Source organism: Gorilla gorilla, chromosome 9 (assembly GCF_029281585.2).
Source record: "Gorilla gorilla gorilla isolate KB3781 chromosome 9, NHGRI_mGorGor1-v2.1_pri, whole genome shotgun sequence".
Lineage (NCBI taxonomy): Eukaryota > Metazoa > Chordata > Mammalia > Primates > Hominidae > Gorilla > Gorilla gorilla.
In genome coordinates this window covers 16578697-16595941 of record NC_073233.2, presented here as the reverse complement: position 1 = coordinate 16595941, position 17245 = coordinate 16578697, and the positions used below count along the sequence as shown (strand labels likewise).

General features: G+C 36.7%; 1 protein-coding gene across 6 annotated transcripts in view; it reads left to right on the top strand.

The window, feature by feature from the left end:
* The window catches only part of SBF2 (SET binding factor 2), a 531976-nt gene that overhangs the window by 98491 nt on the left and 416240 nt on the right, over positions 1 to 17245 (top strand). For all 6 annotated transcript variants that reach the window (XM_063710649.1, XM_063710648.1, XM_063710650.1 and 3 more), the window contains exon 2: positions 9826 to 9911. In XM_063710649.1, the coding sequence (XP_063566719.1) occupies positions 9826 to 9911 (86 nt within the window). The remainder of the gene's footprint in view (positions 1 to 9825; positions 9912 to 17245) is intronic.

The following is a 17245-nucleotide window of genomic DNA, read 5'->3' as shown; positions in this document are numbered from 1 at the left end:
GTCTAATTCATTAGCTATATCCAATATATTTTTTACATTTATATTCCTGAAAATATGCAACATAATGATAATTTAGAATATCTTTATCTACTAATTAATACCTACATCATTTTGGAGTCTATTTCAGTTGATTGATTTTTGTCCTCCTTGTGGCCCATACTTTTCTGCTTCTTTTCATACCTAGTGATTTTTGTTTGCATGTTAGAGTTGTGAATTTTACTCTCTTGATTGCTGGATATTTCTGTGTTCCTGTAAATATTCTTGAACTTCGTTCTGAGATGTAATTAAGTCACTTGGAAATAGTTTGATCTTTTTGAGGCTCGTTTCCCAGCTTTGTTAGGTAGGTCTACAGCAACATTTTATCTAGGGTTAATTTTTCACACTGAGGCAATACCCTCTGGGTTCTCTGCCTGATGCCTAGTGAATTATGCAAGTTTTTTCATTTTTTCCTCTTGTCTGTTGGGAACAAAAATAGTCTCTGGCCTTGTGTGATTTCTAGGGATTGTCCTTTCTGTTCCTTTCGTGTGCTTCATTCAGCCTTCTGCAGGTCTCTGAACTTCTTTCTCCCTGTTAATCTCTCTTCTCTTTGATACTCTGTGAACCCTAACCTCTTTGGGTTCCCTAGATTCCCACCTCAATTGCTTCAGTTTTACCAGGACTTCTGGATTTTCCTTGATTGAACTGCAGTCTAGAAACTGCACCCCCCTCTCACCCACCCACCCCAGCTAAACGTCTAGATCCTGCATGGAAACTCTTATCAAGAAGTAAGCTGGGGCAATTATAGGGCTCACATAATTTGTTTGCTTTCTCTCTGGGTTCACTGTCCTCTGTTGCCTGATGTCAGGTGTGTGAAAACCATTGTTTTGTAGATTTTGTTTTTTTAGTTGTTGTAGGTTGGAGGGTAAATTCAGACCTTGTTACTTCACCTTGGATGAGGTAGAAGTCCCTAAGGTAATGATTTTGGACCTTTTTTTTTTTTTGAGACGGAGTCTCGCTCTGTCACCCAGGCTGGAGTGCAGTGGTGCAATCTCAGCTCACTGCAAGCTCCGCCTCCTGGGTTCACGCCATTCTCCTGCCTCAGACTCCCGAGTAGCTGGGACTGCAGGCACCTGCCACCACGCCCAGCTAATTTTTTTTGTTATTTTTAGTAGAGACGGGATTTCACCGTGTTAGCTAGGATGGTCTCGATCTCCTGACCTCGTGATCCACCCGCCTTGGCCTCCCAAAGTGCTGGGATTACAGGCCTGAGCCCCCGCGCTCGGCCAGTTTTGGACTATTTTATTATATAGCTAGTGGGAGAATTACTGAATTATTTTGATCAGAGAAATTAGTGTGAAGAACTTTGATTTTGCAGAGCTTATTTCTAGACTGCCGGAAACTTGAACATGACTCGGAGTGAAGTGAAACAGGAAGCAGGGAGATGATGAGGCTGCTGCTGTTACCCAGGTGAAGATGATGAGAGTTTGAACTACTAGAGTGATTGTGAATGATGCTGGGGGTGGGAACACATTCAGTGCATATTTGGAGAAGGGACTTGATAAGACTTTCTTTTCTTAAATGTTGATGTACAACCATATAGTTTTCACAGCATTCCAGACTGCCAATCATTCTTTCTTCATTGCTGTTAAAGAAGACATTTTAATTCAGTAAAATGATGCATTCTGAAGAATTTCATGAAAATGCTAGATCATATGTTTAGTTTTAATTTCAGTTTGTATTCATTTCTCAGTTTTTCTTAATCTCGACATTCTCTAAATTGCTGGATTTATACATTCTCAGTGAACTGTGAGTTTATAAGGATTAAAGCTGTGTAGCTGCTGTTTATTTATTATTTTTAATGACATACCTTGTTCATTATGTATTCTCTTCAACTTAAAAATGCATTTTTTTTTTTTGAGATGAAGTCTCGTTCTGTCACCCAGTGATTGTATTTTTAGTAGAGATGGGGTTTCACCATGTTGGCCAGGCTGGTCTCGAACTCCTGACCTCAAGTGATCCGCCCGCCTTGGCCTCCCAGAGTGCTGGGATTACAGGCGTAAGTCAGTAAAAATGCATTCTTTTTCACTTCTGTAAAAGCCTATGGGCTCTTTCCTAAGTTTAAGTCTGGGAAAAATAGCTTGTATGTTCCAAATAAACCTTTTGAATAATAGGAGATTGTACTGGAAAATCAGAAAATCACATTACATTCCTACCTAAATTTTTAAATAACCACAAAAAAGGCTTATGTCAGTTGAAACAAACAGACTTCTCTCATTAAATGCTAAACGGATCAAATATGAAAGCCTTTTGTAGAATGATTTCCTGCATGCTTTCTTTTCAGTGAATGAGCAGCTTTTATTTTCCTTATCTTTTGAAAGTTGGTCTATACTGGCACAATTAGATCTACTTATTCTGGTGAACTTTGATTTTCTGGCTGTCTTGGCATTATAACACAGGTCTTCTAGAGAATATGAAAATAACATTTAAAAAAAAATCATTTGCTCAAAAGCAGATTTTCCAAATCACAAATGGGAAACTTGGAACTTGCAAGTTGAATATGGCCTTCATCTTAGTTCTGTCTTTGGACAGATTTCTTTAGATCAGCTTCTATTCTATTAAAATGAGTAAATCAATACATGTACCCAAAAGTCTGATTTTCTAGTGTTGTGCATTTGCTTTAGCCATTTCTTCTGAGATGATATTCTTAATGAAGAAGAGAGAAGAACAGGTGCTAGGTACAATGCTGAAGTTCCAAGCAGATTGTTTTGGGAGAGAATGAAATAGAAGCGCTGGTGCCAGTGTCAGTAATGTGTATATAGCATGTTTTGACCAAGACTTTTATCCTCAGGAAATTTTGATTATTATTGGGAAATTATAATTGGACTTATGCCAATATTGATGAATTTTTGGGGGAAATATTTTCTGGAGGAACTCCTTAAGCAATATTTTAATATAACATAATTAATTTCCATTTTCTCCATTTTTGTTTTTATTCTACTGCAATTGTTTTTATTGAGAGTTTGTCAATATATATCAGACTGTTAATTTAAAATGGTTGCATTTTGTAGTATATATCTGTAACTAAAAAAGGTAAGTTAATTAAATAAAAAATGGATATAAATACACTGGGTAACTGACATAGGATCCAAAAAATGCATGTACTGAGCTGACTAAAGAAATTTAACAGGGATAAAACTTGAGTCTGAAAAATCTTTTGTACAGGTACAGAACAGCATTAAACATGTTTTAAAAAGGGATTTACATGTTTCATTCAAAAGTAACTCCAGTAAATCAAGAGTCTTGTGGCCACCAAGAGACCTTAAATAACACCATTCTTCATTGTTAATAACATAATTGTCTAGAACAATAATAGTTTTCTTCTCTACACTATGTTATTCAGACCGGCTCAGTAATCTCAACTATTATGTTCAGGTTGGAGTGCTGTTCTGAGAAACATGCACCTACTCATACTGGTATATATTTTACATGCACATTAACTTAAATTCTTCCTCACAAGAGCTCTGAGAGTTAGGTAATCGTATCTTCATTTTTTATATGGGGGAAAATGAAGCACAGAGAAGTAATGTAATTTTCCCGGGATGGAATGGTGGAACTGGACTAGAGTATAGGTAACCTGGATCCTGAGTCCATATTCTTAACCCTGTTTCATATGTATATAAAACCTCCCATGATAGGTCACAATCTAAACGCAGATAAATGTTAATTTTTCAGCTCAAGCAGTCTTCCTTCCTTAGCCTCCCAAATTGCTGGGATTACAATAGCATGCCCCTATGCCTGACCAACATCCTGCTTTTAATTCCTTTGGAAATATACCCAGAAGTGGGATTGTTGGAACATCTGATAGTTCTATTTTTAATTTTTTGAGAAGCCTTCATACTCCATACCTCCATATTCCATATTTTCCATAGTAGGTACACCATTTGACATTGCCATCAGCAATGCACAAGGGTTCCAGTTGAGTAGTCTTGAGTAGCTGGGACTACAGGTTTGTACCACCATTCCCAGCTAATTTTTGTAGAGATGGGGTCTCCATATGTTGCCCAGGCTGGTCTCAAACTTCTGGCCTCCTCACTCCTGGGCCTCCTAAATCCCTGGGATTACAGGTGTGAGCCAGTGCACCTGGCTTTACTTTTTGCTTCAAATTTTCTGACTAAATCTCCTTTTTATAGACAGACATACTTTGGTTTATTGTTCTTTGCTTATTATTTATTATTTGTTTATTGTGCCTTACAGATATTATGGGTGGGTTTGTTTGTTTGTTTGTTTTAACAAATTGAAGATTTGTGGCAACCCAATGTTGAACAAGTCTGTCAGCTCCATTTTGCCAACAGCTTGGGCTCATTTTGTGTCTCTGTGTCGCATTTTGGTAATCTCACAAGTTTTCAAGCTTTTCCATTATATGTATTTTGGTGATATGTGATCAGTGATCTTTGATATTACTGTTTTGTTTTGGCATGCCACAGACTACACCCATGAAAGGTGGCAACTTTAATCCATAAATGATTTATGTATTCTGACTGCACCACTGACCAGCCATTCCATCATCTCTCTCCCTCTCCTCAGGCCTCTCTATTCCTTGAGGCACGCCAGTATTGAAATTAGGTTAGTTGATGACTTTACAATGGCCTTTAAGTGGTCAAGTGAAAGGAAGAGTTGCATGTCTCTCACTTCAAATCAAAATCTAGAAATGATTATGTTTAGTAAGGAAGACATGTCAAAGGCCAAGATAAGTCAAAAGCTGGGCCTCTTGTACCAAACAGCCAAGTTGTGAATGCAGACAATAAGAAAATGAGACAGCATTATTACTGATATGGAGTCTGAGTGGTTTGGATAGATGAAATTAGCCACAACATTTTCTTAAGACAAAGCCTAATCCTCAGCACAAGGCCCTAACTCTCTTCAAATCTGTGTAGGCTGAGAAAGTTGCAAAAGAAGTTTGAAGCTGGAGGTTGGTTCATGAGGTTTAAGAAAAGAAGCTGTCTCTATAACATGAAAGTGCAAGGTGAAGCAGCAAGTGCTTATGTAGAAGCTGCTGCAAGTTATGCAGAAGATCTAGCTAAGATGATGAGGGCAGCCACACTACAGTAACAGTGTAGACAAAACAGGCTGTATTGGAAGAAGATGTCATCTAGGATTTTCATAGCTGGAGAGCAGAAGTAAATGCTTGGCTTCAAAGAACAGGCTTACTGTCTTTTTAGCAGCTAATGTTGCTGGTGATTTCAAATTAAAGCTGTTTCTTATTTACCATTCTGAAAATTCCAGCGCCTTTAAGAATTATGCTAAATCTACTCTGTCTGTGCTCTGTAAATGGAACAACAATGCCTGGATGACAGCACATCTATTTATAGCATGGTTTACTGAATATTTTAAGCCCACTGTTGAGAACTACTGCTCATAAAAATATTCCTCTCAAAATATTACTGCTCATTGACAGTGCACCTGCTAACATAAGAGCTCTGATGGACATGTATAAGGAGATTAATGTTGTTTTCATGCCTGCTAACACAACATCTATTCTGCAGCCCATGGATCAAGAGTCATTTTGACTTTCAAGTTTTACTATTTAAGAAATACATTCCATAAGCCTATAGCTGACATAGTTAGTGATTCCTCTGAATGAATCTGGGCAAAGTAAATTGAAAACCTTGTGGAAATGATTCACCATTCTAGATGCCATTATAACTTCATAATTCGTGGGAGGAGGTAAAAATATGAACCTATTAACCGGGAGCTTAGAAGAAGTTGATTCCAACCCTTATGGATGACCTTGAGGGGTTCAAGACTTTAGTGGGGAAAGGAACTGTAGATGTGGTGGAAATAGCAAAATAACTAGTGTTAGAAGTGGAGCCTGAAGATGTGACTGAATTGCTACAATCTCACGATAAAACCTTTAACAGATGAAGCTTTGCTTCTTATGGATAAGCAAAGAAAATGGTTTCTTGAAATGGAATCTACTTCTGGAGAAGATGCTGTGAATTTCATTGAAATGACAAAGGATTTAGGATATTACATCAATTTAGTTGATAAAGCAGCAGCAGGGTTTGAGAGGAATGATTTCAATTTTTGAGAGAAGTTGTGCTGTGGGTAAAATAACATCAAACAGCATTGCATGCTATGGATAAGTTTTTTATGAAAGAAAGTGTCAATCGATATGGCAGACTTCACTGTTGTCTCGTTTTCAATAATTGCCGCAGCCACCACCCTGATCAGTTAGCAGCCATCAGCATCGAAGCAAGACATTCTACCAGCAAAAAGATTACAACTTGCTAAAGCCTCGGATGATTGTTAGCATTTTTTAGCAATAAAGCATTTTTAAATTAAAGCATGTACATCTTTTAGGCGTAACGCTGTTGCACACTTAATAGACTACAGTATAGTGTAAACATAACTTTTACATGCACTGAGAAACCAAAAAATTTGTGTGACTCACATTATTGCAATATTCACTTTATTGCTGTGGACTGGAACCAAACCTGCAGTATCTCCCAAGTATGACTGTAATTGTTTCCAGATCCTCTACCAGTTTGAAAGAACTCAATCTGTCTATCAAAGTGCCTCTTACAGTAGTGTGGTCCCATTTAGGTTCTTTTCTTGTAAGGGATACACACCAATTCTAGCTTCAGTAAAAGGAAGAAATATTGTCAGAATGCCTCAGACATTTGCTGACAGATGCTACAGTGCTGCCACAGTTTACTAGAGGTAGAATCTGGAAAAGAGTATTTTTTCAGGAAAAGTGAGATGAGGTTAAAGATTTGTAAATAAAGATGTTTATTGTAGTATTATTTATAATAGTGAGAAACTAGAAAATGTATGTTCAACAACATTTAAGGCCCTTTGTAAAATATTAAGTAATAAGCCAGTGTATAAAGTTAGGTTCAGTGTGGTATTCATTTTGTAGGAAAATATATATATATATATATATATATATATATGTATATATATATATATATATATTTATGCAAGAAACCTAGGAATAAATGGATAGTCCAAATGTTAATAATAATTGTCTCCAGGTGTGGGATTATGGGTGCTTTCTTCTTTATATTTTTATGTATTTAAAATCCTTTCTGCACTTAACATTACTTCTATAATTAGTAAAAGATAATATGATTGGGCTGGGTATGGTGGCTTACGCTATAATCCTAGCACTTTGGGAGGCTGAGGCGGGTGGATTGCTTGAGTCCAGAAGTTCAAGACCAACTTGTGCAATGTGGTGAAACCCGGTCTCTACAAAAAATATGAAAATTAGCTGGTTGTGGTGGTCTGTACCTGCAGTCCCAGCTACTTGGAGGCTGAGGTAGGAGGATCGCTTGAGTCTGGGAGGTCAAGGCTGCAGTGAGCGATGATTGTGCCACTGTACTACAGTCTGGGCAACAGAGTGAGACCCTGTCCAAAAAATAATTAATATGATAAATATTTCTTGAACGTAAAATACATTAGTATGGCTTTCAGAACTGAAAAAACAATGTAGGGACATGATTAAACATGATAGAATAAGTACATTAATTTATCTCTTTAAAAAGAAGGGAGGGATAAACTTAAAACAGTTTCAGTCAGTACCAATGAATTTATTAAAGTAAACATTTTACTCAGTATAGACTATATGCCAGGAATTCAGTATGCCAGGTGCTTGGGGAAACAAGTTGGTTACTGAAAGGAAGTAAGCTTGCTGTCATTTCTTCCAGAAAGTTTTGTATGATCTTTCTATCATTGAGCTTACGATAACATAACTGAAATTATCAGTTCGTTTGTTTGTTTCCCCGAATTGATTATGAGTTCCTTTAGGATAGGGACTATGTCTTTTTCATTTGTGTACCTCCAACACCTAGCAATTTGTTTCATTAACCCTGCTTGGGATGTCGTAAGTGATGATGCTTGAGGTGGATTTTGAAGAATGAGTGCCTATGATAAAAAGTTGGTTTACTCTTAACAAAATCCTTCATTCCCCTATAACAAGAGATGGATAAGTTACTGTACTGAAGCAATTATTCATTTTAATTGAGAATATTTTTATTTTGTCTTTTTCAAATGGATTTTGGTTTGACCTCGTTTCAGAATACAGTTCTGAGTTGGTCAGTAAAGTGAATGTCACTTTCCATTTATATTTTAAACATAAAAATTTGGCTGTAAATTGATTGCAGTTTAGGTGAGGGGCAAGGGAGAAGTTGCATTCATAGAGATGAGGTTGAGAAATCATAATGGATGATTTTTACAGTGTATTAACAAAATGAATTCGTTGTGAAGACTTCCTCAAGTTAGGTATGCAAAACAAATAATCAGAATATTGTTGCCTTCATTTCATATGAACTAGGACAACATGTAGAATATGCAGGGAACATGAAGATCTTAAAAAACTATAGCAAGAATTAGTTTAGATTTAACATGTACCTTCCATCCCCAGTTTACTCACAAATTACATCCCCAAAGTTCAGTGGGAAGTTGATTCCTTCTTCGGTGTCACAGGATAATTTTATAACAACAGTGATAGAGATCTGTGGTCTTCAACCCAGGGAATGTTTGGCAACATCTGGGGACATTTTTCATTGTAACATCTTGCTGGTGGTAGAGGGTGCTACTGGAATCTAGGAATTGAGACTAGGAATACTGTTAAACATCCTACAATGCACAGGACAATCCCCATTCCCCCACAGAAGTATCCATCTGCAAATATCAGTAGTGCTGATGTTGGGAAACCCTGCCTAAACAATGGTCAAGTTCCCAGGCCAGCCTCAAAAACTTTAACCAGTAACAGTATTTATAGCCCATAACTGAAACTTAGTGCTAGCAGTGCCATTTCATATGTTACTTGAAATTATTTCATCTCCATAGAAAAGTTCTTCTTAAATTTCAATTTGGGATTAATTTCCTTATTGGGGCACAAAGGGCAGTTACTCCCATAACGTGGTAGAGACTCTAGATTTCAATGCCTCTGGCTAGTGTTTTTTAGCTTTTCATATGTATCAGTCAGTCTTACAGAATAATGGCCAGGTGCAGTGGCTCACACCTGTAATCCCAGCACTTTGGGAGGCCAGGGCAGGTGGACCACTTGAGGTCAGGAGTTCAAGACCAGTCTGGCCAACATAGTGAAACCCCATCTCTACTAAAAATACAAAAATTAGCTGGGCGTGGTGGTGGGTGCCTGTAATCCCAGCTACTCGGGAGGCTGAGCCAGGAGAATCGCTTGAACTCGGGAAGCGGAGGTTTCAGTGAGCCAAGATCATACAACTGCACTCCAGCCTAGACAACAGAGCAAGACTCTGCCTCAAAAAAAAAAAAAAAAAAAAAAAAAAAAGGGTTTATAGAATAGAGATTGCCTGTTATTTCAGTATAGTCATCCCTGGGTATTTGCAGGGGATTTGTTCCAGAACCCTCACGGATACTAAAATCCATGGATGCTCAAGTTCCTTATATAAAATGGTGTATGTAGTATTTGCATATAACCTATGCATATTTTCCTATATACTCTAAATAATTTCTTGATTACTTATAATACCTAATACAATGAAAATGGTATGGAAATATTTGTTATAGTGTATTTTTAAGATTTGCATTTTAAATTGTTGCATTGTTAATTTTATTGTTTTTTTCATCCCAAATATTTTCAATTCATGGTTGGGTGTCTCCTGCAGATGCAAAACCCATGGATATGGAGGTCCTACTGCATAAGGTTTAGATGATGCATACTCACATGTTTTTTAAAACTTGAAAATGTTTAATCAGTTTATTAACTTATTTACCAAATATTCATTTAGAAATAAGTAAGAGTAGAATGAGTATTTGTAGTTTTCAGTGTCCTATAATGATTCACTTTGATTTTATTAACAGGATCAGGAGAAGGTCTGGGGAAAATAATCCAGAGATTTCCACAGAAGGACTGGGATGATACACCTTTTCCACAGGGAATTGAGTTGGTAAGTGGTTGTTGTATTATTGCATATTTATAATGTTACTTTTCTTTTTTGTCACATTGATTTTTACATTTATGTTACATTTGCTGTTAAATAATTTGATAATTTAACTGTAAGATATTACAGTGCTAGAAATAATTATCTTCCCTCCTAGTCCCTCAAGTACAGTCATCTTTGAATATATTAATTCTAGAATGCTTATTTTGCTCTTCTTTTCCTCATTTAAATTTCTAATATTAAAGATGAAATTGAGGGCCAGGCGCGGTGGCTCATGCCTGTAATCCCAGCACTTTGGGAGGCCAAGGTGGGCGGATTACGAGGTAAGGAGATTGAGACCATCCTGGTAACACGGTGAAACCCTGTCTCTATTAAAAATACAAAAATTAGCCGGGCGTGGTGGCGGGCGTCTGTAGTCCCAGCTACTCAGGAGGCTGAGGCAGGAGAATGGCATGAACCCGGGAGGCGGAGCTTGCAGTGAGCCAAGATCGTGCCACTGCGCTCTAGCCTGGGCGACAGAGCAAGACTCCCTCTCAAAAAAAAAAAAAAGATGAAATTGATGATTTTCATATACTCAAAAGCAGAAAAATTCCACTGCTTCTTTAGTAAAAGTCTTAGCCTAGTAACTTCAGGGATACACATATATTTTTTTTTTCCTGAAAATGTCCAGGTTATTGTCTTAGTAAAAACAAAACAAAAAACACAGCTAAATAAAAAACCAAAAGTTCGTTTAATGTTGACCAGTCATAGTTTGAATTTGATCTTAGAATCACAAATTAGATTTCTTTTGTTATTAGCTACAAGGTCTGAAGGTTATTTTATAATAGTACAGTTCAACTCCTTTTGTTGTTGTTGTTACCCATTTTAAAGGAATTTATTGGTTGAACATAATTTATGCTACCCAAGATATTCTATCTGGTGGTGGATCCATGGTGGTAAACTGAGGGACTAGAAAGGTGATTACTAAAGTACTTTGTAATATGTCTATGAAGTTTGGTTCTCCAGATTTACTGGAGGTGTGTGTGTGTACTTATTTATATTGTGTTTATGGATATGCACACACATAAACACATAGAAGCAGTGTCTTCAAAGCAGTCCTGTTGAGAGGACATTTGGTATAACATGATACTTAAGAGTGCAGGCTCTGGAGCAGAGTGCCTAGGTTAAAATCTCAGCTGCGTGGTATGACTTTTGACAAGTTGCTCAACTACTTTGAGCCAGCAGAATACTTATCTATAAAATGAGGATAATGATTATATTAATCTCATAGGTTGTTGTAAAGATAAAGTGGAAAAAATACACATAAAATGATTAGAACAGTGTCTTCCATAAATGAGTTGTCCCGTTGTTTAATTAGTATTGTTGCTGTTTGTTCAACGTATCTCAGCACCTTACCCACAGGAACAATTGTTCATTCTCTTGTTGGCATGGATCGGAAATATCTATTAGATATTTTGTATTGAAAATTGTAAATTTTCTCATCCTAGCTAATAACTGTCCAGTTTTGCTTCACTGAAAATTAAAGATACATTGCTAAGTGCTTAGTTTTGATTGTTATAACTCAGCCATGTAAAGAAAGCTGAGGGTTCTGTAGGCCTACAGAGGGGGTAAATCTTGAATTTTGGCATTAAAAATGGGGAAGGAATGTGAGGATCCAAGGAAAATGGCTTTTTGGAGAGCCCTTTGCATTCCTTTCTCTTTTTCCCCATATGCCTGCAAATACCAGTAATTGGCCTTACAGTGTGAATAAGCAGGCATTTGTTCTATAAAAGCTTTTAAACGCTGTTTCAATGTCCCTTTTAGTGTGATTGAGGGGAAATTTTTGGTGCTAGGGACCTGTTAGAACTTTTTGTGGGTTCCTACCTCCATTCACATCAAAGTGTGGAGAGATATAAACTATACCAATTTAACAGTATAAGCAGTGACTCACCTTCATAAGTTTTAAGAACCAACAGACATCATAGAGGGAGAGGGAAATCATGGATTGGCATAGCTATTTAGCTAGGACAGAGAAAGGATAGTGTTGTTTTGAAAACCAAGAGAATAGATACCTATGATGCCTCTCTTATTTCTCCAGTAGCAAGGGAGAGAAACATACTGATTTTACTACTTAGTAAATGGATATTTTCTCTCTGTATGACAGACACTGCCATGTTCAAGTGCTATAAATGTTTCTCCAATAAGCAGAGTCATGTGCTGTTAGAATAGTGAAATGGAGGTGCTTAAGAGTTAGACAGAACTTTTCCTCCCTAGGATTTTCCTAGATGACTTCTTGGCATATTCTTAGCATAGCATTTCAAGATTTGTTGGGCTAGATTAATATTTAAAGAGTAATCTGTTGGATTACATCAGAAATTTTCTTTTTCCTTTTCCTTTTTCCATAATGGATCGCAATTTCAATTCTTTAATGTCTATGGTGTTGTCAAGTACAAAATAAATTTATCTTAAATCTATCAAAGTCCATTTTAAAAACAGAATAAATCACTATTGATTTTTTATTGTCTAGTCTTTATTGCCTTATTTTTGCATATCTTTAGAGAGTGTGAATATTCTGTATATGAACAGCAATAGCTTGAATAATTGTGATGCCTTATGTGATCTTGAGTAACCCTGCGGCCTCAAGACCAAAGATAGACGTAATAAAATTTTAGTCTAATTGAAGGTGATCTGGCTTAATCCTTAAGTGGTTTGTTGTTTCCAGTGTAGTCGTGACCCTTTTCTGATGATTTATGGGAAAAATTCTTACCCCTTCCACAATGGTGGAACATTAGCATGTAACATTCATGTTAATATCTAGCAGTTGTATAGGATTAATAGATTGTGATGAACTCACGTGCATAATGGTGGTAGTATATTAATTCACAAGTAAGTAAACAGAGGCTTAGGAAATTTAAATAACTTTACTGAGATCTAACAGCAAGGATACAGCAGAGCTAGGATTCAAACCCTGATCTTTTGACTCTTAGTGTCAGCCAAGATCTGAGAGATTTCTAGGAGTGACACTTTTAGCTGTGGTTAGCATTTTAGTGTAAATGGTTAGTCTTTTAGTGTAAATGTAGAATTCTGTGATTTGGAAGAACTAAGGTTGAGAAATGTTAAGAGAAGGCTGTGTTATTGAATAGGGACCAACTTTATTATTTATTTTATCTGAGAACATACATGGGCTCAGAATATAATATTATATTCAAATTATTTTCTATTGCCACTTCTCCTTCCCAGGGAACACATAATTGATGTATGTAAGTTCTAAATGAAAAATAGATATGTGTTCAGCCTTACAACTGGTGGAAAAGGATTTTAGGCATTCATTCACTAATCAAATTCCAAATTTAATTTAGAGGATGCTGAATTTCTTTTTCCATTTTTACATAAAGAAATTGCCTTCTATTTTTCTATTGAAAAATGGTAAACTTTAATTCGGATGGATTTTAAAAATAAAAATATGAAAGTAAGCTAAACCAAACATAATGACTACTTTTCCAATTCTGGGATATTTTTATCTTTCTCTTGTGCTTTTTAGGCATACACGAAAACCACAGACAGTCATATAAATAAAGTTGCAGTTAATTTTAGTGACAGCATTTCAAAGAAAATTGTTTTTCAGAGGCATTCTATGGTTAAGAATCTATTCCTGATTATAGGAACAATATTTTTATTGGCTAGATCAGAGACATCTAAACAGCTTAAAGAATTAAAGCAAAATTGTATTGTTTTGACCTTAGCTCCTTTTTTTTTTTTTTTTAGACAGAGTTTCACTCTTGTTGCCCAGGCTGGAGTGCAGTGGCGCAATCTTGGCTCACTGCAGCCTCTGCCTCCCAGGTTCAAGCAGTTCTTCTGCCTCAGCCTCCCAAGTAGCTGGGATTACAGGCATGTGCCACCACACCTGGCTAATTTTGTATTTTTAGTAGAGACAGGGTTTCACCATGTTGGTCAGGCTGGTCTCAAACTCCTGACCTCAGGTGATCCCCTGCCTTGGCCTCCCAAAGTGCTGGGATTACAGATGTGAGCCACCACACCCAGCCGACCTTAGCTCCTTTTTAAGATGCCCTGTTTTAGGAGTGAATTTTTTTATATCATTATTCAGAAAATATGCCACAATCTCAATAGGGCATGCCTGTACTAAGGTTTTTGTTACATGTACCTGATTTTTTTAGAAGACTAAAGTACTGTAGTAAATAAATTTTGTGGCTTGAAAAAGAGAAGCATTCAGTTAGAATTTCTAACTTTAATGTTCTTACGAAATTAGTTCTGTTATTTAAATTATACACTAGCAATTTGACTACCTGCCCTATGAATTCAGTCTTCTGTAAATGTAGATTGAGGAGAAGAGAGGAAAAAGAGCTTGTATTCCACATTGTGCAGGTGTAACATAGGAAAAATAGCCTTAATATGGGATGTTATTTGAGGACAGAGAGGTAAATATAAGTACCATGTAATGCTTTAATTCTTGAAGCTGTTTAGAATGCAATACATACAATAAATGGGTAGCAATCATCCATCGGACATAGATGTAAATACTGTTTGGTTAGAAGAGACTTTTCTCTTCCTTTTTGTAGAAGAATATGCTTGAAAGGAGAATGAGATGACAGAATCAGGGTTCACAAACATTTTAAAAGGCAGGAGTTATGGGATGTTTAAGAAAATGAAATATAATAAGTAAAAATTTAAGTTCTTGCATGTGAGTATATAAAGCTAGATTTATAAGTAATTATTTAGAATAAAGATAGGCAGATACTATCCAGCTAGAGAGGTTTGAGAAATAGAAGAAGACAGATTTTAAAAAGTTTATAAAAGGTATGTATGGTAGATACTGTAGATGGAATCTAAAGCCTCTGTCCTGAGGTAGGGTGCGAGGTAAAATACACAGTTTTAAAGATGGTCCAAAGCTTGGTATAAACGGTGTGTGGAAGGACTCTTGATTTGGCGTAGAGTTGAGGCTGAAAACTTAAGAATACTGCTATGAAGTATGAAGACATGGCTTTTAAAACATACTAAGAACTATAAAAAGGATTTTAAAAGTTATGTTCACAACAAAGCAAGTGGATATAAATGGGATTTAAGCTAGAAAATGGTGGTTTGAGCTCATATTTTTGGTACCCACTCCCAGACTGTTGTCTCTTTGAAGTAATAAAACCACAGGGCAGGGAACCTCATGAAGTCTGGAAGGTGCATGTGAGATAGTAGATTATTTTATCATCTCTGAGGAAGAGATTAGTTAATCTTGGTGTTATGATTCTAATACACTCCTCCATACTCACTACAATGGTTTGTTTATCCTGTACTAGAACTAGTGACTCTCAATTCTGCTTATTTTGTCAGTGCATCGATACCCTCAGTTATGCTAGAAAATCTTTCCCCTACAGTCACATACTTCACTTCTGCTCTCAGAACCACTTTAGACAAAGTTTTCTTGTCATGCTAGGGTTCTGCTCTACCTGATGCTTTAAGACCAAAGAGAACTTCCTGAGGAAGATGTAGAGCTACATAGGCCTGACCCACTACGTCTGTGTATTGTTTGTGGACAGCCTGGACTTCATTACATGGTATCATACTGCTACTCATCTCTCATGTGCTTGTCTGTCAGATCATCCTTATGTCTTATCCTGTACTTCTTAAGTTCCAGTTCCTTTTTGCTACTATTCTATTTCTATTCATCCCATTTCCATTGTATCTATAATTTTAGCAAAAAAAAATTTCTTGACTTTATGTTTTAGCTACTATCCTATTTCTTCTTTATTATAAAATGTTTTCAGTGAGTCTTCATTTGCTGTCCCAGTTTCTCTAAGAGACTAATGTGGTTCAGTAGAAAGAATACGGGATTTGAAATTTAAAAGCCTTGAGCGAAGTTAATTTACTCTCTCTGATAATAATAATTTTCCTACAGGGATGTTATTAGATGATCATCTGTTAATATTTTAATATTTGTAATGTTACAATTTGTTGTTATTTACTCTCATTTCATACCTCTATCTCACGCACATTGCAGGGATTTATTCTGAAGTATAGTTTATGTCCTGTCTGTTCTGAAATCACAAAGTTGAAGTTAATTTTTTCTGAATTGGTTAAGGTAATGCTAGCTTTTGTAATAGATATACCTGGAAATCTTAGTAACTTAACATAATAGAAGGTTTTTTTTCCCCTTATTTACATAAAGGCTAATTAGTGGCAGTAGGGTAGATGGGAGTGGGGTTTGCCATTTTCAAAATGTGGTCTTGTAACCAAAAAGCAAGTTAGATGCCCACTGAATGTAGAGTTCAATTAACAAGAGTGATGTCTGATTAAAAAAAAAAAAAAGTGAGTTTATTCCAAAGCTCACTTGGGGGAAGAGGCACAAAGCGTTCTTCTTTTAAATGTCCCACTTCACCTTTGGAGCAGAAAGCAGGCATTTTTATAAGGCAGGGGGGGAGATGAGCGAAGGCAGGGGTCCCCCTGCTACCAGGCAGTTATCTACTAGGCAGTTGGGTTGGCACCTTCCTGGGAAAAGTTGTAAAAGGTGCCAAGTGGACATGCTTTCAGCAAGCCCTCCTAGTAGGTGTAAGTTCTGAGGCAGGTGGAGAGGGGACGTAGGGAGAGAGAGAGAGAGAGGAGAGAAAAAGTGAAGAGAGAGAGGAGAGAGAGGAAAAAGAGAATAATTAAATCACCTCCAGAAAAATGGGGGTACTTGGTTACAGTCCTCAGGGTCTTCTTAGGCAGCAGTAGTTGGTCGTCAGAGTAGTAAGAGAAAGCATGGAGGATAGTAAAAGTTAGTTTTATGGGATATGTCTGGAGGCAGTATATATTATCCATATTCTTTTAATCAGAAGTCAGTCACAAAGCCAATTAGCTGTAATAGGAGATTGGTAAATAAACCCTAGATTTGTGCTCAGGAGAAGAAGGAAACAGATTTACTGAACAAATAGCTTTCCTCTGCCACACTGTTCATGCTGAATCTAAAGATTGTTTCCCTTATCTTAATTTTCCTTGACCATTTTATTTTTTGACCTCATTAATTTAGTCTTTGTGGTATAATGAAAAAATAAATGTTTGGTCTTTGCCCCCAGTTTCTGGCACAGAGCTCCTGAAACCTTTGTGATTTACTGTGTTTTATATGCCAGTGAGATGGCTCTTGGGTTGAGAGGCCCTAAATAGTTTCAGGATAGGGGCTGGTCACCAGAGGAAGCAACTATGCATTTAGTGGGTTGGAACTTTCACCCCAGGGGGGAGAGAGAAGGGCTGGAGATTGAGTTTAGTCACCAATGGCAATGATTTAACCAGTTATGCCTACTTAGTGAAACCTCCATTAAAACCCCTAGATAACAGGGCTCAGAGAGCTTTTGGGTTGATGAACACATTTTTTTTGA